This window comes from Petromyzon marinus (genome assembly GCF_048934315.1).
Source record: "Petromyzon marinus isolate PM22_M1 ecotype Great Lakes invasive population chromosome 83 unlocalized genomic scaffold, UKy_Petmar_22M1.pri1.0 chr83_unloc.3, whole genome shotgun sequence".
Lineage (NCBI taxonomy): Eukaryota > Metazoa > Chordata > Hyperoartia > Petromyzontiformes > Petromyzontidae > Petromyzon > Petromyzon marinus.
Window position 1 is genome coordinate 107,129 of NW_027422636.1, and position 26,477 is coordinate 133,605.

The 26,477-nt window shown below is 55.7% G+C and overlaps 1 protein-coding gene across 1 annotated transcript; it reads right to left on the reverse strand.

Annotated features, from left to right (window-relative positions):
- Positions 1–6,496: 6,496 nt before the first annotated feature.
- Positions 6,497–15,665, reverse strand: LOC116937849 (uncharacterized). The gene is made up of 3 exons (XM_076059001.1): positions 15,630–15,665; positions 13,880–15,038; positions 6,497–6,655 (listed from the first exon to the last, which is right to left on the reverse strand). Exons 1-2 carry the CDS (start codon positions 15,663–15,665, stop codon positions 14,184–14,186), a joined length of 891 nt encoding a protein of 296 aa, XP_075915116.1. The 3' UTR covers positions 6,497–6,655; positions 13,880–14,183.
- Positions 15,666–26,477: the final 10,812 nt, after the last annotated feature.

Consider the following 26,477-nt stretch of genomic DNA (forward strand, 5'->3'; position numbering starts at 1 on the left):
TGAAGGTGGGGCGGAGAAAGCCGCTAAAGGCACCCATTGGCTGGTGGTAGCGTTAGCATAATTTATGCGCAAAGCGTTTGTTTGTTCATTAACATACTTAATGCCGTCGGACATTAACATGATTTATGCGATGGGTAGTCGTCGTTGATTGGTCACTCCTGCCCCCCGCCCCCCCACCCTTCTATTAGCCACGTGAACTGCCTCGTTGGGAATAAATTATGTTCATGACAAAGCCGCATAAGGTACCCTTTTGCATTGGCTCATGGTGTGATTAACATAATTTATGCGAGCGTCTCCGTTGTTGATTGGTCGGTGTTTCCCCCCCCCCCTCTATGCAGACCTGCCGTGTTGGAAATATATTATGTTAATGAGAGCATCCTCGGGGGTTAATGCCGACTTGAAGATACTTGATTAACATAATTTTTGCGAACGCATCCGTTATTGATCAGCGTTTAACCGACGTGTCGGAAGTAAATTAGGTCGCGCTGGAAATAAATTATGCTAATTTGGGCAAAGGGACGTACGCCATTGGTTGATTCTGAGCTGAAAATATTCGATTAACGCGGGGTTTGCAGGAGCATGGCTGCAGGTTTTTGTCGTAAGTGTTAATTATATCGTTTATTGTTAAATTAAAAATTACAGTTCCTATGATTACTGTTGTTACATTGTTTTTTAATAGCTTTATTTTGGTGATTCAAAAAACATATGGTTAATCTAAATTGTCTTATAGTTTTGATTTAAAGCTTTCGTGACTGCAGTAATTCATATTCTTAGTTTTTTCGGTAAAGTCACCACGTTGAAGAGAAACAACAAAATAATAATATAATATATAAAACAATAAAAATTCTCACGACGTTTCGACCATAACACAAACGGTCGTCTTGTTTTATATATATTTTATTATATTCTTAGTTTTTTCGGTAAAGTCACGTTGAAGGGAAACAACAAAATAATAATAAAATATATATAAAACAATAAAAAAATTCTCACGACGTTTCGACCATAACTCAAACGGTCATCTTCAGGTGTGTTGGTTCGCATAAATTTATTTTTAAACGACGCATTTATTTATTTATAAAAACGTTAGCGCCACGCGCAACGATTTGACAGTTTATTTAGGACTAGTCCATCTATATTCTGAAAAGAGGAGGGGGGAGACGAATTTTTTTATAATGTATGCTGTCTGAAAGCCACTGTAAGCGTGAACAATCAATTAAGAACTGAAATGGTTTATCAAATCTTTCCAATGATTGCTAAGATAGAATCTTATAAATAAATAAATGCGCCGTTTAAAAATAAATTTATGCGAACCAACACACCTGAAGACGACCGTTTGTGTTATGGTCGAAACGTAGTGAGAATTTTTTTATTGTTTTATATATATTTTATTATTATTTTGTTGTTTCCCTTCAACGTGGTGGTGACTTTACCGAAAAAACTAAGATTATAGATGGACTAGTCCTAAATAAACTGCCAAATCGTTGCGCGTGGCGCTAACGTTTTTTATAAATAAATAAATGTGCCGTTTAAAAATAAATTTATGCGAACCAACACACCTGAAGACGACCGTTTGAGTTATGGTCGAAACGTCGTGAGAATTTTTTTATTGTTTTATATATATTTTATTATTTTGTTGTTTCTCTTCAACGTGACTTTACCGAAAAAACTAAGAATATGTCTTATAGTTGTTGTTGTTGGCTTGCACCACATTGTGATTTTTGCACGCAGCGTTTTAATACGGTTTTTTTGTGTGTGTGTGGAATATTTCCTGGTTTATTATGTTGGGCGTCGTCGCTTTAGGATGTTCTGTATTCATATTTTGTTTGTTGCGGTTGCACCCGACTTAAGAGCCGCATGGCTCACCAGGGCTATACCTAAATAAATAAAACTTGAAGCACGTGACTTCGATTCCAGACCCTGACGATGCCTGCTGCTGCTGTATATGTGGAGTCTGCGTCTCTTTCTCTGTGGTTAAGAGATGTTGACTACCTCGCCTGGTATACAGGAGGCCGTGGGTTCTATCCGTGACCCCGACGATGCCTGCTGCTGTATAAGTGGAGTCTGCGTCTCTCTCTCTGTGGCTATGAGATGTTGACTACCTAGCCCGGTCTACAGGAGGTCGTGGGTTAGATCCCAGACCCTGACGATGCCTGCTGCTGCTGCTGTATATGTGGGATCTGCGTCTCTCTCTGTGGCTAAGAGATGTTGACTACCTCGCCTGGTGTACAGGAGGTTGTGGCTTCGATTCCAGACCCTCACGATGCCTGCTGCTGCTGTATATGTGGAGTCTGCGTCTCTCTCTCTGTGGCTAAGAGATGTTGACTACCTCGCCTGGTCTACAGGAGGCCGTGGGTTCTATCCATGACCCCGACGATGCCTGCTGCTGTATAAGTGGAGTCTGCGTCTCTCTCTCTGTGGCTATGAGATGTTGACTACCTCGCCTGGTATACAGGAGGTTGTGGCTTCGATTCCAGACCCTGACGATGCCTGCTGCTACTGCTGCTGTATATGTGGAGTCTGCGTCTCTCTCTGTGGTTAAGAGATGTTGACTACCTCGCCTGGTCTACAGGAGGCCGTGGGTTCTATCCGTGACCCCGACGATGCCTGCTGCTGCTGCTGTATATGTGGAGTCTGCGTCTCTCTCTGTGTGTGGCTGAGATGTTGACTACCTCGCCTGGTATACAGGAGGTCGTGGCTTCGATCCCAGACCCTGACGATGCCTGCTGCTGCTGCTGTATATGTGGAGTCTGCGTCTCTCTCTCTGTGGCTATGAGATGTTGACTACCTCACCTGGTATACAGGAGGTCGTGGGTTCGATCCCAGACCCTCACGATGCCTGCTGCTGTATAACAGATGGCACCTCAGCCAGCCACTCACAGGGGGTGACTTCTTCTTACAATATTCGAGGCACTGCAGCCTCAGCAGGGTCATCCACACTTTGCCCCATGATGTTTTCCAGGCTGTCCTGGGTGTACACCCACCACCGGAGTGGAAGAATGGCAGGGGCATCTAAGAGATGACTAGTCGATGGTCAATAAGCAGATCAGCTCCATGGTAGGTCCTGGTGTCAAGGACATGGGCCCGCATCCGCTGTTCCGTCACTATGTAGTCCAGCAGATGTTCTTACTTGGACCCGGCGTGCATCCATGATGTTGTGGATGCGCCGATGCTGGAACAGCGTGTTGGTAATTACCAGCCCATAGGCTGCACAAAAGTCTAGCAGCCTCCTACCGTTGTTATTGAGCTGATCTGGCCCGTGCCTTCCACTTACTGCAGACCAGGTGCCAGCATAATGACCAACTCGTTCATTGAAGTCACCTAACAAGATGACTCTATTCCACTTTAGCTACTACCTGTGACAGGTCATTGAAGGCATCTGACTCATCGGCCTTACCTGCATCCCTCCACGGATGTTCATCTTTGGTGGGGGCATAAGTAACCACGACTACCACTCCTCGCCTCTGGTTGATGGGAAGGCGAGCCCAAAGTAGCCTGGGGCTTACAGCTTCCCACACCACAACGCCACGCTCCCACGCCCCCTTCATTCTTTTGTTCAAAAGAAGAGCCACACCCTGTTGTTTGGCAGTCTGCTGCCTCGAGTAGAGGACTGTCCACCCCTCATGGTGGCAGGAGCCAGAGCCGGTCCACCGGACCTCCCGAATGCCACAGAGATCCAGGCGGTACCGGTCCAGCTCCCGACATAGGAGTGGCAGCCTCTCCTCCGCAGTGAGCGTTCGAACATTCCACGTGGCCACACGAAGTGGCTTTTCGCTGTTTCTGGAGGAGCCCCGAGGGTAGAGATTCAATCTCCTGGCTCCGCCAAATGGGGTCTGGCTAGGAGACGTCACAGACGCCTGTCCCCCCCGGGGCCTCCGGCACAATTCGTATTAGTTAGATATCTTAGACGTGTTTTAGTGGTAATTTATTGAAGGTGGAGGGGTCACCAGCCCCTCGCACCCATCCAGAGCCCCCATCTGGCCGCTGTGGTAGTCACAGACGCCGTGAGGGGAGTGGCCAATCAGAATTGGCCCTCCCCCCATGGCACTGCCCACCACAGCGTTGCCATCTGGCACCAACGAATAGGTAGAGGGTTGTTTTGCCAGACTCCACCACCACCCCTACCACAACTGCCACCACCAACCACTACTACCACCACCACCCCCACCACTAACACTGCCACCACACCGCTACCACCACCGCTACCACCAACCACTCCCACCCAATCTCGATTTGAATCTTACGTGACTGCAGCAATCCGCACTCTTGGTTCTTTCGGTTAAGCTCATCGCGTAGTAGGTAGAAAAATAACACGCGACGTTTCGGTGGCAACAACAGCGTCCCCGTCATCGGTTGAGAGAGAATTATCTGCTGTTGTGGCTTTATATAGGCGTGGGAGGGGGGGTTGTGGAGTCGTGGCTACAGGAGTTCACGGGGGGAGAGGGGGTGGAGGGGGAGGATTTGCGGCGTGCAGGGCCCGGAGTTGGGGGGCTGGAGAAATTAGCATGTCCACGAGCTTTAGTCGTGGCTGCAGGGGCTCACCACTACCACCAACGCAACCTACCGCCTTCTATTCTAGATTTGAAGCTTTCGTGACTGCAAGGATCCGTACTCTTCGGCTCTATTCGGTAAAGGCACCACGTAGTAGGTAAAAGAACAAAACAACAAAAACTCACGACGTTTCGGCCACAACACAAGCGGCCTTCATCAGGTGAAGGGACCAGGCCGTCTCGAGGACAGCGCTGGAGTGAAACACAGCCAACGCTCAGACCGCGACCTTTAAAGGTCCTTTAAAGGTCGTGGTCTGAGCGTTGGCTGTGTTTCACTCCAGCGCTGTCCTCGAGACAGCCTGATCACAACCACCACCACCAACCACTACTCCAGAGGGGATCGGGGGGGGGGGTGTGCGGGACGAGCCAATCAGAGCCGGGCGCCACGTTTATTCGGGATTTAAAACGCGAACCGTGGAACAGGGAGGGGGTGACAGAGACACTCGCTCGACTCGGGCTCACAAAACTCCTCCCGGGGGGGGGGGGGGGGCCCTCGGCAGCTCCCCGCTTGCCGCCGGCCCCCAAAGGTACAAAATCGAACGTCTCGCAAAAAACATCGACAAGGCCCTCGACTTCGTCAAGTCCCACCAGGTAGCCTCCAACAGGGCCGTTGGGGCAAGTGCCGTGGTTAGCAGTCACAAGTAGACGCGGACAAATGTCCCACCAGGTAGCCTCCAACAGGGCCGTAGGGGGGGCAAGTGCCGTGGTTAGCAGTCACAAGTAGACACGGATAAATGTCCCCCAGGTAGCCTCCAACAGGGCCGTAGGGGCAAGTGCCGTGTTGAGTGGTCACGGGTTGACACGGATAAATGTCCCCCAGGTAGCCTCCAACAGGGCCGTAGGGGGGGCAAGTGCCGTGGTTAGCAGTCACAAGTAGACACGGATAAATGTCCCCCAGGTAGCCTCTAGCAGGGCCGTAGGGGGGGGCAAGTGCCGTGTTGAGTGGTCACGAGTAGACACGGACAAATGTCCCCCAGGTAGCCTCTAGCAGGGCCGTTGGGGCAAGTGCCGTGGTTAGTGGTCACAAGTAGACACGGACAAATGTCCCCCAGGTAGCCTCCAACAGGGTCGTTGGGGCAAGTGCCGTGGTTAGCAGTCACAAGTAGACACGGACAAATGTCCCCCAGGTAGCCTCCAACAGGGCCGTAGGGGGGGCAAGAGCTCTTTCGAGAGTAGTAGCAGCAGCGGCGCCGCCTTTGAAGGAGGAGACAAATGCAAAGGCCCCCCAGGTAGCCTCCGACAGGGCCGTAGCGGGGGGGCAAGTGCTCTTCGGAGTAGCAGCAGCAGCTGCAGCGTCTATGAAGGCTACCGGCCACTGTGGCTACACACGGGGGGAGGGTGGGGTGGGTGGCCGGCACCACCACGCCCGGCCGCCTTTGTCTCCCCCAGTGCTAGCGATGTTTACTACCACACACACACAACATACATACAACACACACACACACCCCCACACACAACACTGCACCAGATACTCATTTGAGGCCCAGTCGACCTAGGGGAGGGCCCAGCACCGGTCGTTGAAATCGCTACCGACGGCGTTGGTGGTGGCTGCGAGCGGGAATTCAACTCGCGCCTCTGCCTGGTCCATAGGGCTCACCACGGTGAGGTGAGTGTGAGGTGAGCGTGAGGTGCGCGTGAGGTGAGCGGTGAGTGTGAGGTGAGCGTGAGGTGAGCGTGAGGTGAGCGTGAGGTGAGCGTGAGGTGAGCGAGCCACAACAGCGACCACCAACATCTCTCCGCTCACCGCATTCACTCAGAGCGGCCTCAATCCACCACCTACACCCCCACCACCACCACCACCTCCACCACCACCCACACCTCCACCACCACCTCCACCTCCACCACCACCACCTCCACCACCACCACCTCCACCACCACCACCACCACCTCCACCACGACCTCCACCACCCACACCACCACCACCTACACCACGACCTCCACCACCCACACCACGACCTCCACCACCACCCCTCTCCTCGCCCCCCTCCCCCGCGTCCCAGGCGTGTAGCTGGCGCCGCCACTGCCGCACGAGGCCGTCCCAGGCTCGCCGGCTGTACTTGCGGAGAGCGTTGGGGGTACGCGGGTGGACTCCGGACACCCGCAGGTTCCTGCACCGCACACACACACACAGTGACACACACACACACAGTGACCACACACACACACAGTGACACACACACACAGTGACACACACACACACAGTCACACACACACACAGTGACACACACACACACACACAGTCACACACACACACAGTGACACACACACACACAGTCACACACACACACAGTGACACACACACAGTGACCACACACACACACAGTGACACACACACACAGTGACCACACACACAGTGACACACACAGTGTACACACACACACACAGTGACACACACAGTGTACACACACACACACACACAGTGACACACACACACAGTGACCACACACACAGTGACACACACAGTGTACACACACACACAGTGTACACACACACACACAGTGACACACACAGTGTACACACACACACACAGTGACACACACACAGTGACACACACACACAGTGACACACACACACAGTGACACACACACAGTGACACACAGTGTACACACACACGGTGACACACATACACACAGTGTACACACACACAGTGACACACACACACACACACAGTGACACACACACACACAGTGACACACACAGTGTACACACACACACAGTGTACACACACACACACAGTGACACACACAGTGTACACACACACACACAGTGACACACACACAGTGACACACACACAGTGACACACACACACAGTGACACACACACACAGTGACACACACACACAGTGACACACACACACAGTGACACACAGTGACACAAAGACAAAGACAAAGACCCCCCATATAGCCTGTAACAGACTGTAGGGGCAAGTGCTGTTAGCGAGCACCTATGAAGGCCGAAACGGTACACGAGGGGGTGGGTGGCCAGCACCACGCCCGACCGCCTTTGTCTCCCTAGTGGCGATGTTTACACACCGCACCAGGTACTCATTTGAGGCTGAGTCGACCTAGGGGAGGCCCGGGACCGGTTCAGATAATCGTCACTGGTGTTGGCCGTGAGCGGGAATCGAACCCGGGTCGCCAGGTTCATAGCGCAGCACGCTAACCGCTACACTATCGCTCCCCACACACACACACAGTCACACACACACACACAAACACCGTCACACACACACACACCGTCACACACACACACACCGTCACACACACACACACCGTCACACACACACACACCGTCACACACACACCGTCACACACACACACACACCGTCACACACACACACACCGTCACACACACACACACACCGTCACACACACACACACACACCGTCACACACACACACACACCGTCACACACACACACACACCGTCACACACACCGTCACACACACCGTCACACACACACACCGTCACACACACCGTCACACACACCGTCACACACACACACACAGTCACACACACAGAGTAAGACACACACACAGTGAAACACAGTCACACACACACACACCGTCACACACACACCGTCACACACACACCGTCACACACACACACAGTGACACACACAGTGACATACACAGTGACACACACACACATAGACACACACACACAGTGACACATACAGTGTACACACACACACACACACAGTGACACACACAACAACAACAACCACCATTCGCCACTAAGTGGCGGTGACGTCACCACGACGCTTGTGCCAGGCTATGTGCACCCTGAGGCCACGTGAAGTGTCGAACGCCCGCTGGCAGGAGGTCACGGGGCAGACCCAGGTGCCACGGGTCGACTGACTGAGATGACTGGCTGATGCACCACCTGTGCCCCCTACTGTGCCAACCTGCTGTGCTTTAGCCACCCGGCGCTCCGCTCGTTGTTCTGAGCGTCGCTCCTCCGCCCTCCGTTGTTGTTGGAGGGCGACTGCCTCCAACTGCCCAGTAGCATCCTTCACGAGCCTCCTCCACAGAGGCCGATCTTGACACCGCTGGTACCAGTCATCGGCAAGTCCACTCAGCTCCACGTCCTCCTGTACCACATCACTCCATCTCTTCTCTAGCCCGTGCCGCGCCTGCTTAGCCCCCTCAATCCGGCCGAACAAAAGCTGTTTCGGCATGCGGTGGCTGGGAATGCGGGCTACATGACCCAGCCATCGCAGCCTTGCCCGCCGGAGGAGCTCACCGATGGGACCTTGCCCAGATCTTTCAAGGATTTGTGAGCTCCTCACACAATCCAGTCTGGTTAAACCCAGGATGGATCGTAGGCAGGCCAGCCTAAATGTTTCTAACCGGCAAAGATGTTCCATTAGGGGGGTCCACGTTTCGCAAGCGTAGAGAAGGGAGGGAATGACCGTGGCCGAGAAGACCTGAAGCTTAGTGCGGAGCGACAGACCAGGTAGCTTCCACACAGCGTTACGCAACCGATGAAAAGATATTGCCGCTCGACTGATTCGGAGTGAGACCTCTGCTGTTAAACTGGAGCCAGTCATAAGCACACTGCCCAGGTATGGGAAACTCTCCACTCTCTCCATAACTGCCCCATCACCGATTGGGAGTTGTGGGGGTGGAGTGTCCGATGGTACAAAATACCCAGGCACAGTCACACAGTGACACACACACAGTGACACACACACAGTGACACACACACACAGTGTGACACACACACAGTGACACACACACACAGTGACACACACACACAGTGACACACACACACAGTGACACACACACACACAGTGACACACACACACACAGTGACACACACACAGTGACACACACACAGTGACACACACACAGTGACACACACACAGTGACACACACACACACCGTCACACACACACACCGTCACACACACACACACCGTCACACACAACAACAACAACAACCGCCATTCGCCACTAAGTGGCGGTGACGTCACCACGACGCTTGTGCCAGGCTATGTGCACCCTGAGGCCACGTGAAGTGTCGAACGCCCGCTGGCAGGTGGTCACGGGGCAGACCCAGGTGCCACGGGTCGACTGACTGAGATGACTGGCTGATGCACCACCTGTGCCCCCTACTGTGCCAACCTGCTGTGCTTTAGCCACCCGGCGCTCCGCTCGCTGTTGTGAGCGTCGCTCCTCCGCCCTCCGTTGTTGTTGGAGGGCGACTGCCTCCAACTGCCCAGTAGCATCCTTCACGAGCCTCCTCCACAGAGGCCGATCTTGACACCGCTGGTACCAGTCATCGGCAAGTCCACTCAGCTCCACGTCCTCCTGTACCACATCACTCCATCTCTTCTCTAGCCCGTGCCGCGCCCGCTTAGCCCCCTCAATCCGGCCAAACAAAAGCTGTTTCGGCATGCGGTGGCTGGGCATGCGGGCTACATGACCCAGCCATCGCAGCCTTGCCTCCCGGAGGAGCTCACCGATGGGACCCTGCCCAGATCTTTCAAGGATTTGTGAGCTCCTCACACAATCCAGTCTGGTTAAACCCAGGATGGATCGTAGGCAGGCCAGCCTAAATGTTTCTAACCGGCGAAGATGTTCCATTAGGAGGGTCCACGTTTCGCAAGCGTAGAGAAGGGAGGGAATGACCGTGGCCGAGAAGACCTGAAGCTTAGTGCGGAGCGACAGACCAGGTAGCTTCCACACAGCGTTACGCAACCGATGAAAAGATATTGCCGCTCGACTGATTCGGAGTGAGACGTCTGCTGTTAAACTGGAGCCAGTCATAAGCACACTGCCCAGGTATGGGAAACTCTCCACTCTCTCCACAACTGCCCCATCACCAATTGGGAGTTGTGGGGGTGGAGTGTCCGATGGTACAAAATACCCAGGCAGGTGCTTAGTTTTGGTGGGGCTGATGGTAAGGCCCCACCTCTTAGTGGCACGCTCCAGTCTCAGCAGCAGCGTCTCCAACTCCTCCTCTGACTGAGCAGCTATTACCAAGTCATCAGCATACATAACGTGGTTGAGCAATAGGGAGCCATCCCTTGACCGCACCCGGGCATCGATTAGCCTCCCATTATATCTGTACCATATGGAGATTCCCCCGGTACAGCTATTGAAGGCTTCACGAACTACGTGGTCAAAATAGATGTTAAATAATGTGGGAGCCAGAGGACATCCCTGTCGCACCCCAAGGTTTACAGGGAATGGCTCTGACTCCCGGCCACGTAGTTTTACCCGGGCCCGCTCACCATCATGAAGGTCCTTAATGATCGTGAGCAGAGGGTCAGGTACTCCAAAAGCACGAAGAACAACCCAGAGCCCAGGCCTACTGATGGTATCATAGGCCTTGACCAGGTCAATAAAGCAGAGATGTAGGTCTTGTTGGAATTCCCTACACCTCTGCTGTAGCAGACGGACAGAAAATATGGCATCTGTGCAGGACCGCCCTTTCCTGAAACCGCATTGGGGCTCCGCAAGCCTCTCCTCAGCGTGCCTGGCAAGGCGATGCTGAATAATCCTTGCCAGGACCTTTCCCGGCACACTGAGGAGTGAGATGCCCCTGTAGTTGTTACAGTCTGTGCGGTCCCCCTTCTTAAAAAGGGGGACCACCAGGGCATCCTTCCAATCCTGCGGAACCCGTCCAGTGGTCCAGACTGTTGTTATGATGTCATATAGGGCAGTCTGTGCACAAACGCCACCCTCCCTCAGCATTTCGCTTGGGAGATCATCTCTGCCCGCTGCCTTTCCTGGTCTCAGACTCCGGATCGCCTTCAATACTTCCTCAGCAGATGGCACCTCAGCCAGCCACTCACAGGGGGTGACTTCATCCAATATTTGAGGCACCGCAGCCTCAGCAGGGTCATCCTCACTTTGTGCCACGGTGTTTTCCTGGCTGAGGGATTTTCCCTCCCCCAGGACCTCACAGAAATGCTCAGCAAATCTGGGAACCTGTTCCTGGGGGTCGGAAATTGGATCACCGTTTTTTCCCCTAATGATGGTAATAGGTGTGGCGCTGCAGGTTACTTTTTTGATGGAGTTAAATAGAGATTTGTGATCACGGGCCACTGAGGCAGACTCCATCTCCTCAGCAACCCGCGACCACCACCCATCCTTGCAGCGCCTCACGGCTCTCCGAACCTCCGAGCGAAGGCTGCGGTAAGCCTCCTCATTCTCTGACGTGGGATTCTGTAGCCGATGACAGTGGGCCTGTCGCTTTTTCTCAACCATCCTGAACTCCTCTGTCATCCAGGGTGTCTGGGGAGGTCTGGACCGCGTACCCAAAGCAGCCATTGCAGCTGCATGAGTCACAGTCCTAAACCTCGCCCATTTACCCTCGACATCCGGAGGAGTCGGGGACGATGCCAATCCCAGCCGCAAGCGATGATGAAATTCTCGCTCGCAACTTTCATCAGATAACTGAGACCAGGCCACTTTAGGTTGGAATGGGGTCCTGGGTGTACACCCACCACCGGAGTGGAAGAATGGCAGGCGCATCTTACAGATGACTAGTCGATGGTCAGAGGGCAGATCAGCTCCACGGTAGGTCCTGGTGTCAAGGACATGGGCTCGCATTCGCTGGTCCGTCACTATGTAGTCCAGCAGATGTTCTTGCTTGGACCCGGCATGCATCCATGATGTTGTGTGGATGCGCCGATGCCGGAACAGCGTGTTGGTAATTACAAGCCCATGGGCTGCACAACAATCTAGCAGCCTCCTACCGTTGTTATTGAGCTGATCTGGCCCATGCCCTCCAATCACTCCAGACCAGGTGCCAGTATCATGACCAACTCGGGCATTGAAGTCACCCAACATGATGACTCTATCCCGAGGGGCCACTTTAGCCAGCACCTGTGACAGGAGGTCATAGAAGGCATCTGACTCATCGGCTTTGCCTGCATCCCTCCACGGATGTTCATCTTCGGTGGGGGGCATAAGTAACCACGACCACCATTCCTCGCCTCCGGTTGATGGGAAGGCGAGCCCAAAGTAGCCTGGGGCTTACAGCTTCCCACACCTCACCGCCACGCTCCCACGCCCCCTTGATTCTTTTGTTCAAAAGAAGACCCACACCCTGTTGTTTGGCAGTCTGCTGCCCCGAGTAAAGGACTGTCCACCCCTCATGGTGGCAGGAGCCAGAGCCGGTCCACCGGACCTCCTGAATGCCGCATAGATCCAGGCGGTACCGGTCCAGCTCCCGACAGAGGAGTGGCAGCCTCTCCTCTGCAGTGAGCGTTCGAACATTCCACGTGGCCACCCGTAGTGGCTTTTCGTTGTTTCTGGAGTAGCCCCGAGGGTAGGTATTCAATCTCCTGGCTCCGCCAATTGGGGTTTGGCCAGGAGACGTCATAGACGCCTGGCCCCCCGGGGCCTCCGGCACAAGCTTAGTTGTTACATATTTCAGTTTAATTCGTGGTTTCGTGGTAATTAATTGAAGGTGGAGTGGTTACCAGCCCCTCGCACCCGTCCAGAGCCCCCTGTGGTGGACACATATGCCATGAGGGGAGGAGCCAATCAAAATTGGATCTCCCCCCACAGCGCTGTCCACGACAGAGTTGCCCGTCCGGCACCGCGAGGAGGTAGGGGGTTGTTTTGCCGGACCCGTCACACACACACACACCGTCACACACACACACACCGTCACACACACACACACCGTCACACACACACACACCGTCACACACACACACACCGTCACACACACACACCGTCACACACACACCGTCACACACACACCGTCACACACACACACCGTCACACACACACACACACCGCACACATACACCCGCTCACCTCACCCGCCCATCCACCCACCCACTCACCATCTCCTCCGTGCTCACCCACCCACTCACCCACTCGCCCACCTCACCTCACCTCACCCACCCACCCACCCACCCCACCCACCTCACCTCACCTCACCCACCCACCCACTCACCCGCTCACTCACTCACCCGCCCACTCACTCACCCGCCCACTCACTCACCCGCCCACTCACCCACTCACCTCACTCACCCACTCACTCACTCACCCGCCCACTCACTCACCCGCCCACTCACTCGCCCACTCACCTCACTCACCTCACCCACTCACCTCACCACCCACTCACCCACCCACCCACCCACTCACTCACTCACCCACCCACTCACCCACCCACCCACTAACCTCACCCACCTCACCCACTCACCCACCTCACTCACCTCACCCACCCACCCACTCACCCACCCACCCACTCACCCACCCACCCACTAACCTCACCCACTCACCCACCCACTCACTCACCCACCTCACCCACCCACTCACCCACTCACCCACCCATTCACCCACCCACTCACCCACCCACCCACCTGGGCACCATCTCAGCGAGCCTCCGGTACTCCTCCGTGTTCTTGCCGTACCGGATCTGCTTCTTTCTCCGTGCCAGCACCCCTGGGTCATCCTCCACCTCCACCGCCCCTCCCCCCCACCGGCCCCTCCCCCCCCTCTCCCCCCTTCCGAGAGCAGCCCCCCACCACGGGCCCCCCGGTGTCATCGTCGTCCTCACCACCACCCTCACCACCACCACCCTCACCACCACCACCCTCACCACCACCACCACCACCACCACCCTCACCACCAACTTCTTCTCGACTGGAGGGCAGTTGTGGGGTCTCAGAGACTCTGGGGGTCCTCCCCAAACTCCTCCCCGAAGGCGACGATGCTGCCGGTGGTGGTCTGGGTAGCGGTGACGATGATGAAGGTGATGGTGATGATGTTGGTCTGGGTAGCGGTGACGATGATGAAGGTGATGGTGATGATGTTGCCGGTGGTCTGGGTAGCGGTGACGATGATGAAGGTGATGGTGATGATGGTGGTCTGGGTAGCGGTGACGATGATGAAGGTGATGGTGATGATGGTGGTCTGGGTAGCGGTGACGATGATGAAGGTGATGGTGATGATGGTGGTCTGGGTAGCGGCGACGATGATGATGGTGATGATGCTGGTGGTGGTCTGGGTAGCGGCGACGATGATGATGGTGATGGTGATGATGGTGGCGGTGGTCTGGGTAGCGGTGACGATGATGAAGGTGATGGTGATGATGCTGCCGGTGATCTGGGTAGCGGTGACGATGATGAAGGTGATGGTGATGATGCTGCCGGTGGTCTGGGTAGCGGTGACGATGATGAAGGTGATGGTGATGGTGATGATGCTGGTGGCGGTGGTCTGGGTAGCGGTGACGATGATGAAGGTGATGGTGATGGTGATGATGCTGGTGGCGGTGGTCTGGGTAGCGGTGACGATGATGAAGGTGATGGTGATGATGTTGGCGGTGGTCTGGGTAGCGGTGACGATGATGAAGGTGATGGTGATGATGACGATGGTGGTGGTGGTCTGGGTAGCGGTGACGATGATGAGGGTGAAGGTGATGATGATGATGGTGGTGGCGATGGGCTTGGCGGCGATGGCGGCGAGGTGCGAGCTGCCGGGTGGATTTCGGCCGCGTTGTTTAAACTCTCGTCTGGGTAGCTGTGGGAGGGGAGGGAGGGAGGGAGGGAGAGAAAGAGAGGGGGGGGGAGAAGAGAGGGGGGGAGAAGAGAGAGGGAGAGAGAGGGGGGGGGAGAGGGTGGGGGATAAGGGGAGGGGGGGGAGAGAGAGGGGGGGGAGAGGGGGGGGGGGAGAGAGGGGGGGAGAGGGGAGAGAGAGGGGGGGGAGGGGGGGAGAGGGGGCAAAGAGGGGGTGAGAGAGAGGTCTTATTGATACTTCTGATCAGAATCAGAAAGGGTTTTATTCGCCATGTAAGTTCACACCGACACGGAATTTACTTTGGCAGGATGGTGCATACATTCAACATAGAGGAATCCTAAAAATCTTAAATAAGTTTTAAACAAGTCTTACTATAATAAGGGTTAAAAGTCTAACACCAAGGGGCTGAAGTATATTAAATTAAATTATATTGCTACTACTGCTGCTGATGATACTGCTGCTACTAATGCTGATGATGTTGTTGTGATATTTACCTCTCCTCCTCCTCCTCCTCCATCGCCACCAACACCACCACCCCATCATCGCCATCCTCCTCAGTCTGCACCCCACAATCCCACATCGTCACCCCAGCACCATCGCCGCCGGCCCCAACACCGTCACCGTCGCCATCGCCACCATCACCGAAGTGGAGTTGCAATGGTCCAGGCAGGCAGCTGCACGGGGGATACAAAGGTGGCCGGGGTAGAGAGATGGAAGACGTTCACGCGTGACTGATAAACACTCCATCACCATCATCGCCACCACCACCGCCACCACCATTGCCACCACCACCGCCACCATCACCATCTCCATCTCCACCACCACCGCCACCACCACCATTGCCACCGCCACCACCACCATTGCTACCACCACCGCCGGCACCTCCGGCACCATCACCATCTCCACCACCACCGCCACCACCTCTTCCACCATCGCCACCATCGCCACCACCTCCACCACCTCCACCACCACCATCTCCACCACCACCGCCTCCTCCTCCACCACCATCGCCGCCACCATCGCCTCCACCACCATCTCCACCACCACCACCACCTCCACCACCATCTCCACCACCACCACCACCACCACCTCCTCCACCACCATCGCCGCCATCGCCTCCACCACCATCTCCACCACCACCACCGCCGCCACCACCACCACCACCACCGCCGCCACCACCGCCGCCACCACCGCCGGACGTGGTGCTGGTCACCCACCCCCTTGCATGCCCCTGCTGCTGCTGCTGCTGCTGCCAGGCGCTGGCGGTGCCCAGCAGCAGTGGCAGCTGCGCGAGGGAGTGGGAGAGGCGCAGCAGCGGAGACGGCGCTGGCGATGAACTCCTCCTGCTGCTGTGCTCTCTAGGGGGGGGGGGGGGTCACGTGGGGCGGGGTCACGGGGGCGGGGGTCACGTGGGGGCGGGGGTCACGTGGGGGCGGGGGTCACGGGGGGGCGGGGGTCACGTGGGGGCGGGGGTCACGTGGGGGCGGGGGTCACGTGGGAGGCGGGGGACACGTGGGGCGGGGGTCACGTGGGGGCGGGGGACACGTGGGGCGGGGGACACAGGGTCACGTGGGGGCGGGGGTCACGTGGGGCGGGGGTCACGTGGGGGCGGGGGTCACGTGGGGGCGGGGGTCACGTGGGGGCGGGGGTCACGTGGGGCGGGGGTCACGGGGAAAGGTGACATGGGGGATGGGGGGGGCACAGGGAAGGGAGACGGGGGGGGGCACACCGGGGGACGAGGGGATGGATGGCGAGGGAAGGGGGGCCAGGGGATGGGGGGGGGACAGGGGATGGGGGGGGGACACGGATTGAGCGGTGATATTCGGACAGGTGGCGTCTGGAAATTCCACGTTCCTATGACGGGCTATACATAAAACCACACAACTTATCTGCGTTCCGAGAAGGAATTTCGACGTTTCGATAACGGGATCTACACAGCGCTCGTACATTACAAAATATCGTACATTTAAACAATTAAACGTACGTCCAAACGTGCCTTTTTCAAGGTAAGAACATCAGTCAAACGACCGTGGTGTAGTAGTAGTAGTGGTAATAATAATAACAACCTTAAACTCCAACCGGTTCGGCTTTCGCTAGCGAACGACACGATGCAACGGTCCATTGACACCAACCAACTCCACCCACCATCACGTAGGCAGCAAATAACGAAAAAAAATTATATTCTTAAAACAACAACAACAAAAAAATGACAACTTCCGTGAGGTAAACTCCCGTCCGTTCGTCGCGTTTCCGCGGATGCTTAATTCAGGTGGCTGTGATAACAACCGAGGAATTTTTTTTTTGTAAACTTCGCTCCGTTGCGAACTCACTCAAATCGAACTCCCTTCGACAAACATCGCCCGCGTTTTATGTTATGATGGTGGGGGAGGAGGAAGAGTGGGTTGTGCCAAGTTACAATATGTGGAGAGAGAGAGGGGGGGGTGGTGGTAGTTAGTGGTTGTTTAAATTTCGCTACGTTCAGATGTTTTACGACAACAAATGCATTTGAAGGCGACGGAATAATTTAATAATTTCGTTCGAGCGTGCGTTGCGTAATGGAAATAATTGCGTTGAAATTTTAAAAATGTTTTAGTTTGTTGCCAAGACAACTTCCCTTCCCCCCCCCCTCATCTAGACGAATTTGGTTTGGTCCAAATTTTGCATGCGGCTGGGGGGGGGCCCATCAAATTGTAACGGCGTCTCCCATTGGTCGAGATGAGACGGAAGTGGTGGGGGGGGCGATGAAACGCGCTCGGTGATTGGTCGTCCGGGAGTTGTTTACATCCCCCGCGTCGTGCGCGAGGCTTTAAACGCTGGGATCGTAACGCGCACTCTGATTGGGCAAGGTTGTTGATGTTAAACGCTCTGTGATTGGTCGATGTTCCTTTCTTCCCCCACCACCGTCACGAGGAGGAAGTGGGTTGTGCCAAGTTACAATATGTGGAGGGGGGGGTGTTTGTTTAAATGCGCTACGTTCAGATGTTTTACGACAACAAATTAATTTTCAGGCGACGGAATAATTTCGCTCAAACTTCAATTTCGTTCAAGCGTGTGTTGCGTAATGGAAATAATTGCGTTGAAATTTTTTTTAAAAAAAAATTTAGTTTGTTGCTAAGACAACTTCCCCTCCCCCCCCTCATCTAGACGAATTTGGTTTGGTCCAAATTTTGCATGCGGCGGGGGGGGGTGCCATCACATTTTAACGGCGTCTCCCATTGGTCGAGATGAGACGGAAGTGGTGGGGGGGGCGATGAAACGCGCTCGGTGATTGGTCGTTCGGGAGTTGTTTACATCCCCCGCGTCGTGCGCGAGGCTTTAAACGTTGGGAGAGTAACGCGCACTCTGATTGGGCAAGGTTGTTGATGTTAAACGCTCTGTGATTGGTCGATGTTCCTTTCTTTCCCCTCCCCCCCCACCACCGCCGTCACCACCAACCGCGTCCAAACATAACGCGCACTTCCATTGGTCGATTCAGACACCGTCGATGATACGCGCCTTGTGATTGGCTTAACGCGGGGTGAAAGCCGCGCCTAGTTTCAAACTGTCCGCCCCCCAATCATCACCCTACCCTCTCCTCCCCGCACCCCCCCCGCCCCTCCACCCCGCCCCACCCCCGCTTCTCCCACCCCGCCCCACCGGTTTCAAAAGACGCCACCCGAGCCGCTCCGCCCTCCCATTGGCTGAGCGGCGCGCCCGCGCCCGCGCGACAACGGGGCTCCGATTGGCCCGCGGCGGGCCTCTCGAGCGCCGATTGGTCGAGGCGGATTTTCCCGCCCTTTTCTCCCCTTCCCCCCCCATCCCCGCCCCCTCCTTTCCGTTTAGGTGGTGGATGATAAGGGGGGGAGGGGGATCCATCTTCGCCTCACGCCACCGACGTAAGTTACGGTTATTTATAGCATTTTTTTCTTCCAATAAAAGTATTAAATTACCGCGTAATTGTTACAAACATATCTACGTTTACCTCGGGTTTTAAGTTTGGCGATCGGCGAAATCCAATCCACGAATTCTAAGAGATGTTTTTGTTGATTAATGTGTTCGCAATGGCGCCGATAAGGTTTTTTTTTTAAAACATAACAAACATTTTCCAATATAAACTTTAAATTAACGCGTAATTGATGCAACACTATCTACATTTACCTCAGGTTTTAAGTTTGGCGATCGGCGAAATCCAATTCCCCGAATTAATAAGAGACGCGTGTTGTTGCTTAATGAGGGGTTTGCAATGGCGCCGATAACAACCCCCATCGCGTTCGCGCTCTTATTGACGCCCCCGTTCTCGATTTGTGTCAAAATTGTCGCCTTTTTAAAATTTAAAATGAACTAATCAACCTCGACGTTTTTTTACGGACGCTTGAACATTTCGTCTCGTGAAAAAATTGCGAACTGATTTCTGGTTTGACACCACGAGGTCCACTCAAGCCTTACACGAGTACAGTGCGGTATACAGTAGCCGCGGCGGCGGTGTTTAATGAAAACATCGGCACGGCAGGAGATACAAAGGCGGTCGGGAAGGCGAACGGCCCTCAACGCCTTACCGTTCACCGCGTTGTGCCTTTACCGGCCTTCATAGGCGCCGCCGCTGCTGCTGCTACTCGATACTAGCAGCACTTGCCCCTGCAGCCTGCTAGAGGCTACCTGGGGGCGCTTTGTGTCTACTCGCTACGAACTAACACAGCACTTGCCCCAGCAGCCCTGCTAGAGGCTACCTGGGGGAGCTTTGTCTCAGCACTTGCCCCTACAGCCCTGCTAGAGGCTACCTGGGGGAGCTTTGTCTGTGTCTCAGCACTTGCCCCTACAGCCCTGCTAGAGGCTACCTGGGAGAGCTTTGTCTCAGCACTTGCCCCTACAGCCCTGCTAGAGCCTACCTGGGGGAGCTTTGTCTCAGCACTTGCCCCTACAGCCCTGCTAGAGGCTACCTGGGGATCTTTGTCTGTGTGTGTAACAGCACTTGCCCCTACAGCCCTGCTAGAGGCTACCTGGGGGATCTTTGTCGGTGTGTGTAACAGCACTTGCCCCTACAGCCCTGCTAGAGGCTACCTGGGGAGCTTTGTCTGTGTCTCAGCACTTGCCCCCACAGCCCTGCTAGAGGCTACCTGGGGGAGCTTTGTCTGTGTGTGTAACAGCACTTGCCCCTACAGCCCTGCTAGAGGCTACCTGGGGGAGCTTTGTCTGTCTACTCGCTACTACTAACACAGCACTTGCCCCTGCAGCCCTGCTAGAGGCTACCTGGGGGAGCTTTGTGTGTGTAACAGCACTTGCCCCTACAGCCCTGCTAGAGGCTACCTGGGGGAGCTTTGTCTATGTGTGTAACAGCACTTGCCCCTACAGCTCTGCTAGAGGCTACCTGGGGGAGCTTTGTAGACTCACCACCACACAGAGGCCCATAGACTCGCCACCACACAGAGATGCATAGACTCACCACACAGAGACCCACAGATTCACCACCACACAGAGACCCACAGACTCATCACCACACAGAGACCCACAGACTCACCACCACCATACAGAGACCCATAGACTCACCACCACACAGAGACCCACAGACTCATCACCACACAGAGACCCATAGACTCACCACCACCATACAGAGACCCATAGACTCATCACACACAGAGACCCACAGACTCATCACCACACAGAGACCCATAGACTCACCACCACATAGAGACCCATAGACTCACCACCACATAGAGACCCATAGACTCACCACCACACAGAGACCCATAGACTCACCACTACACAGAGACCCATAGACTCATCACCACACAGAGGACTCATAGACTCACCACCACACAGAGACCCATAGACTCACCACCACCATACAGAGACCCATAGACTCACCACCACACAGAGACCCACAGACTCATCACCACACAGAGACCCATAGACTCACCACCACATAGAGACCCATAGACTCACCACCACACAGAGACCCATAGACTCACCACTACACAGAGACCCATAGACTCACCACCACACAGAGACCCATAGACTCATCACCACACAGAGACCCATAGACTCACCACCACACAGAGACTCATAGACTCACCACCACGCAGAGACCCATATACTCACCACCACGCAGAGACCCATAGACTCACCACCACACAGAGACTCATAGACTCATCACCACGCAGAGACCCATAGACTCACCACCACACAGAGACCCACAGACTCACCACACAGAGACCCACAGACTCACCACACAGAGACCCACAGACTCACCACGCAGAGACCCACAGACTCACCACACAGAGACCCATAGACTCATCACCACATAGAGACCCATAGACTCACCACACAGAGACCCATAGACTCACCACCACACAGAGACCCACAGACTCACCACACAGAGAGCCAGAGACTCGCCACACAGAGACACTGAAATCCTGGGTTCAGGGTTCAAGCCACGGGTATGGGTGTGTGTCTCTCTGTGGGTTCATGATATCCGTGTCGGAGACCCTGGGATGTTGAATGGAGGGAGGGAGGAATGGGAGGGTAGGGAGGGAAGGGGAGAGAGAGGGAGCATGGAGGGAGGGGTTGAGGGAGCAGAGAGGGAGGGGGAGCAGAGAAGGAGGGAGGGGAGCAGAGAGAGAGGCAGCAGGGAGGGAGAGGGAGGGAGGGGAGCAGAGAGGGAGGGGAGCAGGGAAGGAGCAGAGAGGGACGAGCAGAGAGGGAGTAGGGAGGGAGCAGGGAGGGAGGGCAGCAGAGAGGGAGGGCAGCAGAGAGGGAGGGCAGCAGAGAGGGAGGGCAGCAGAGAGGGAGGGCAGCAGAGAGGGAGGGCAGCAGAGAGGGAGGCAGGGAAGGGGAGGGAGCAGAGGGGGAGGAGGGAGGGGAGCGGAGAGGGAGGGAGCAGAGAGGGAGCGGAGGAGTGAGTGGAGAGTGATGGAGGGGTAGGGTGGTGAGCTCAGGGGGGGTCCAAGCCCCCGGTTGTCTCTGCGAGCTCACAAATGGCCGTGCCTCTCTCTGTGCGCGCGTCGTCCGCAGGATTGGCGGCGGAGGGGCCGGAGGGGCGAGGAGGCGGCGGCGGCGACGACGACGACCTCGGGACGGGCGATGGACTCCACCGCCTCCACCGCCTCCACCGCCTCCACCGCCTCCACCGCCTCCACCGATGTGGCGGCGACCGCCGGGCTGACCCGGCGCCGCCGTCCCCCGCGGTCGCGGGGGCGCCAGCGTCACCGCCGCCGCCGGCGTGCTTGCCGACGCCACCGCCGCCTTGGCCAACCGCTCGCCGCCGGCGCCCGCTCCCGGCGGCCTGGCCTCGCCCGTGTCCACGCTGGCGTACCACCTGGGCAGCTGGCCGGGCATCGGGTCAGTCGGTCGGAGTCTGGCCGCCCCCTTCCCCTCCCCGCTCCTCCCTGTCCCCTCCTCCTCTCTCCGCCTCCATCTCGCCTCCATCTCTCTCACCTCCAGCTCTCTCCCCTCCATCTCACCTCCATCTCTCTCCCCTCCATCTCTCTCCCCTCCATCTCTCTCCCCTCCATCTCACCTCCATCTCTCTCACCTCCATCTCTCTCGCCTCCATCTCACTCCATCTCGCCTCACCTCCATCTCTCTCACCTCTCTCTCGCCTCCATCTCGCCTCACCTCCATCTCTCTCACCTCCATCTCACCTCCATCTCTCTCACCTCCATCTCTCTCGCCTCCATCTCACCTCCATCTCGCCTCACCTCCATCTCTTCTCACTCTCTCTCGCCTCCATAAGACCTCCTCCATCTCGCCTCACCTCCATCTCTCTCACCTCCATCTCACCTCCATCTCTCTCACCCCTCATCTCTCACCTCCATTCTCACCTCCATCTCTCCTCACCTCCATCTCTCTCACCTCTCTCTCGCCTCCATCTCACCTCCATCTCTCGCCTTCACCTCCTCCTCTCTCACCTCCATCTCACCTCCATCTCTCTCACCTCCATCTCTCTCACCTCCATCTCACCTCCATCTCGCCTCACCTCCATCTCTCTACCTCCATTTCACCTCCATCTCCCTCACCTCCATCTCTCTCACCTCCATCTCACCTCCATCTCTACTCACCTCCATCTCTCTCACCTCCATCTCACCTCCATCTCTCTCACCTCCATCTCTCTCACCTCCATCTCTCTCACCTCCATCTCGCCTCCATCTCTCTCACCTCCAGCTCTCTCCCTCCATCTCACCTCCATCTCTCTCCCCTCCATCTCTCTCCCCTCCATCTCTCTCCCTCCATCTCACCTCCATCTCTCTCACCTCCATCTCTCTCGCCTCCATCTCACCTCCATCTCGCCTCACCTCCATCTCTCTCACCTCTCTCTCGCCTCCATCTCACCTCCATCTCGCCTCACCTCCATCTCTCTCACCTCCATCTCTCTCACCTCCATCTCACCTCCATCTCTCTCACCTCCATCTCTCTCGCCTCCATCTCACCTCCATCTCGCCTCACCTCCATCTCTCTCACCTCTCTCTCGCCTCCATCTCACCTCCATCTCGCCTCACCTCCATCTCTCTCACCTCCATCTCACCTCCATCTCTCTCACCTCCATCTCTCTCACCTCCATCTCACCTCCATCTCCTCTCACCTCCATCTCTCTCACCTCTCTCTCGCCTCCATCTCACCTCCATCTCGCCTCACCTCCATCTCTCTCACCTCCATCTCACCTCCATCTCTCTCACCTCCATCTCTCTCACCTCCATCTCACCTCCATCTCGCCTCACCTCCATCTCTCTCACCTCCATTTCACCTCCATCTCCCTCACCTCCATCTCTCTCACCTCCATCTCACCTCCATCTCTCTCACCTCCATCCTCTCACCTCCATCTCACCTCCATCTCTCTCACCTCCATCTCTCTCACCTCCATCTCTCTCACCTCCATCTCACCTCCATCTCTCTCACCTCCATCTCACCTCCATCTCTCTCACCTCCATCTCACCTCCATCTCACCTCCATCTCTCTCACCTCCATCTCGCCTCCATCTCACCTCCATCTCACCTCTCTCTCACCTCCCTCTCACCTCCATCTCACCTCCATCTCCTTTTCCTCTCCCCTCCATCTCCCCTCCCTTCCTCTGCCCTCCCTCACTACACTCCACCCAGCATCCCATCATGAACCCCCAGAGAGAGACACCCAGGGCTTGAACCCTGACCCCAGGGTCTCAGCGTCTCCCACACGGCCATCGTGAACCCCCTGTAAGAGAGGCACCCAGACCCAGGGCTTGAACCCTGACCCCAGGGTCTCGGCGTCTCCCACACTGCCATCGTGAACCCCCTGAGAGAGAGACACCCAGACCCAGGACTTGAACCCTGACCCCAGGGTCTCGGCGTCTCCCACACGACCACTGTGAACCCCCTGAGAGAGAGACACCCAGACCCAGGACTTGAACCCTGAACCCAGGGTCTCAGCGTCTCCCACACGGCCACTGTGAACCCCCTGAGAGAGAGAGAGAGAGACACCCAGACCCAGGGCTTGAACCCTGACCCCAGGGTCTCAGCGTCTCCCACACGGCCACTGTGAACCCCCTGAGAGAGAGACACCCAGACCCAGGACTTGAACCCTGAACCCCAGGGTCTCAGCGTCTCCCACACGGCCACTGTGAACCCCCTGAGAGAGAGACAGAGAGAGAGACACCCAGACCCAGGGCTTGAAGTCTGACCCCAGGGTCTCAGCGTCTCCCACATGGCCACTGTGAACCCCCTGAGAGAGAGAGAGAGACACCCAGACCCAGGGCTTGAACCCTGACCCCAGGGTCTCCCACACGACCACCGTGAACCCCCTGAGAGAGAGAGAGACACCCAGACCCAGGGCTTGAACCCTGACCCCAGGGTCTCAGCGTCTCCCACACGATCACCGTGAACCCCCTGAGAGAGAGGGAGAGGGAGGGATTCCCGTGGCCCCGGCGATGATGAGCGGCGCAGGGGTACGGACCTCGGCCAGATCGTGGGGGCCGAGTGCCCGGACACGCGACCCCCTTGGCACCCACCCCCCCCCCTCTCGGCCGTTGCCTGCACGTGGCGGGCGAGTGCCTTGGTGGGGGGGGCGGAAGGGGGTGGGGGCCGTGCCGGGCACGACAATCAGTGCCAGAGGCTGAGCCGGGGCCAAACACGCTGGGTTGATGAACACTGCACCATAGACTCAGCACTGCACCACAGACTCAACACTGCACCATAGACTCAACACTGCACCACAGACTCAGCACTGCACCACAGACTCAACACTGCACCACAGACTCAACACTGCACCATAGACTCAGCACTGCACCATAGACTCAGCACTGCACCACAGACTCAACACTGCACCATAGACTCAGCACTACACCACAGACTCAACACTGCACCACAGACTCAGCACAGCACCATAGACTCAACACTGCACCACAGACTCAGCACTGCACCATAGACTCAACACTGCACCATAGACTCAACACTGCACCATAGACTCAGCACTGCACCATAGACTCAGCACTGCACCATAGACTCAGCACTGCACCACAGACTCAACACTGCACCATAGACTCAACACTGCACCACAGACTCAGCACTGCACCATAGACTCAACACTGCACAACAGACTCAACACTGCACCACAGACTCAACACTGCACCGTAGACTCAACACTGCACCATAGACTCAACACTGCACCATAGACTCAACACTGCACCATAGACTCAACACTGCACCATAGACTCAACACTGCACCACAGACTCAACACTGCACCATAGACTCAACACTGCACCATAGACTCAACACTGCCTATAGACTCAACACTGCACCATAGACTCAACACTGCACCACAGACTCAGCACTGCACCATAGACTCAACACTGCACAATAGACTCAGCACTGCACCATAGACTCAGCACTGCACCACAGACTCAACACTGCACCATAGACTCAGCACTGCCCATAGACTCAGCACTACACACAGACTCAACACTGCCACCATAGACTCAACACTGCACCACAGACTCAGCAGAGCACCATAGACTCAACACTGCACCACAGACTCAGCACTGCACCATAGACTCAACACTGCACCACAGACTCAACACTGCCCATAGACTCAACACTGCATGATAGACTCAACACTGCACCACAGACTCAACACTGCACCATAGACTCAGCACTGCACCATAGACTCAGCACTGCACCATAGACTCAACACTGCACCATAGACTCAGCACTGCACCATAGACTCAACACTGCACCACAGACTCAACACTGCACCATAGACTCAACACTGCACCATAGACTCAACACTGCACCATAGACTCAGCACTGCACCACAGACTCAGCACCGCATTAAAGACTTAACACTGCCTATAGACTCAACACTGCACCATAGACTCAACACTGCACCACAGACTCAACACTGCCTATAGACTCAGCACTGCACCATAGACTCAACACTGCACCACAGACTCAACACTGCACCATAGACTCAACACTGGCCTATAGACTCAACACTGCACC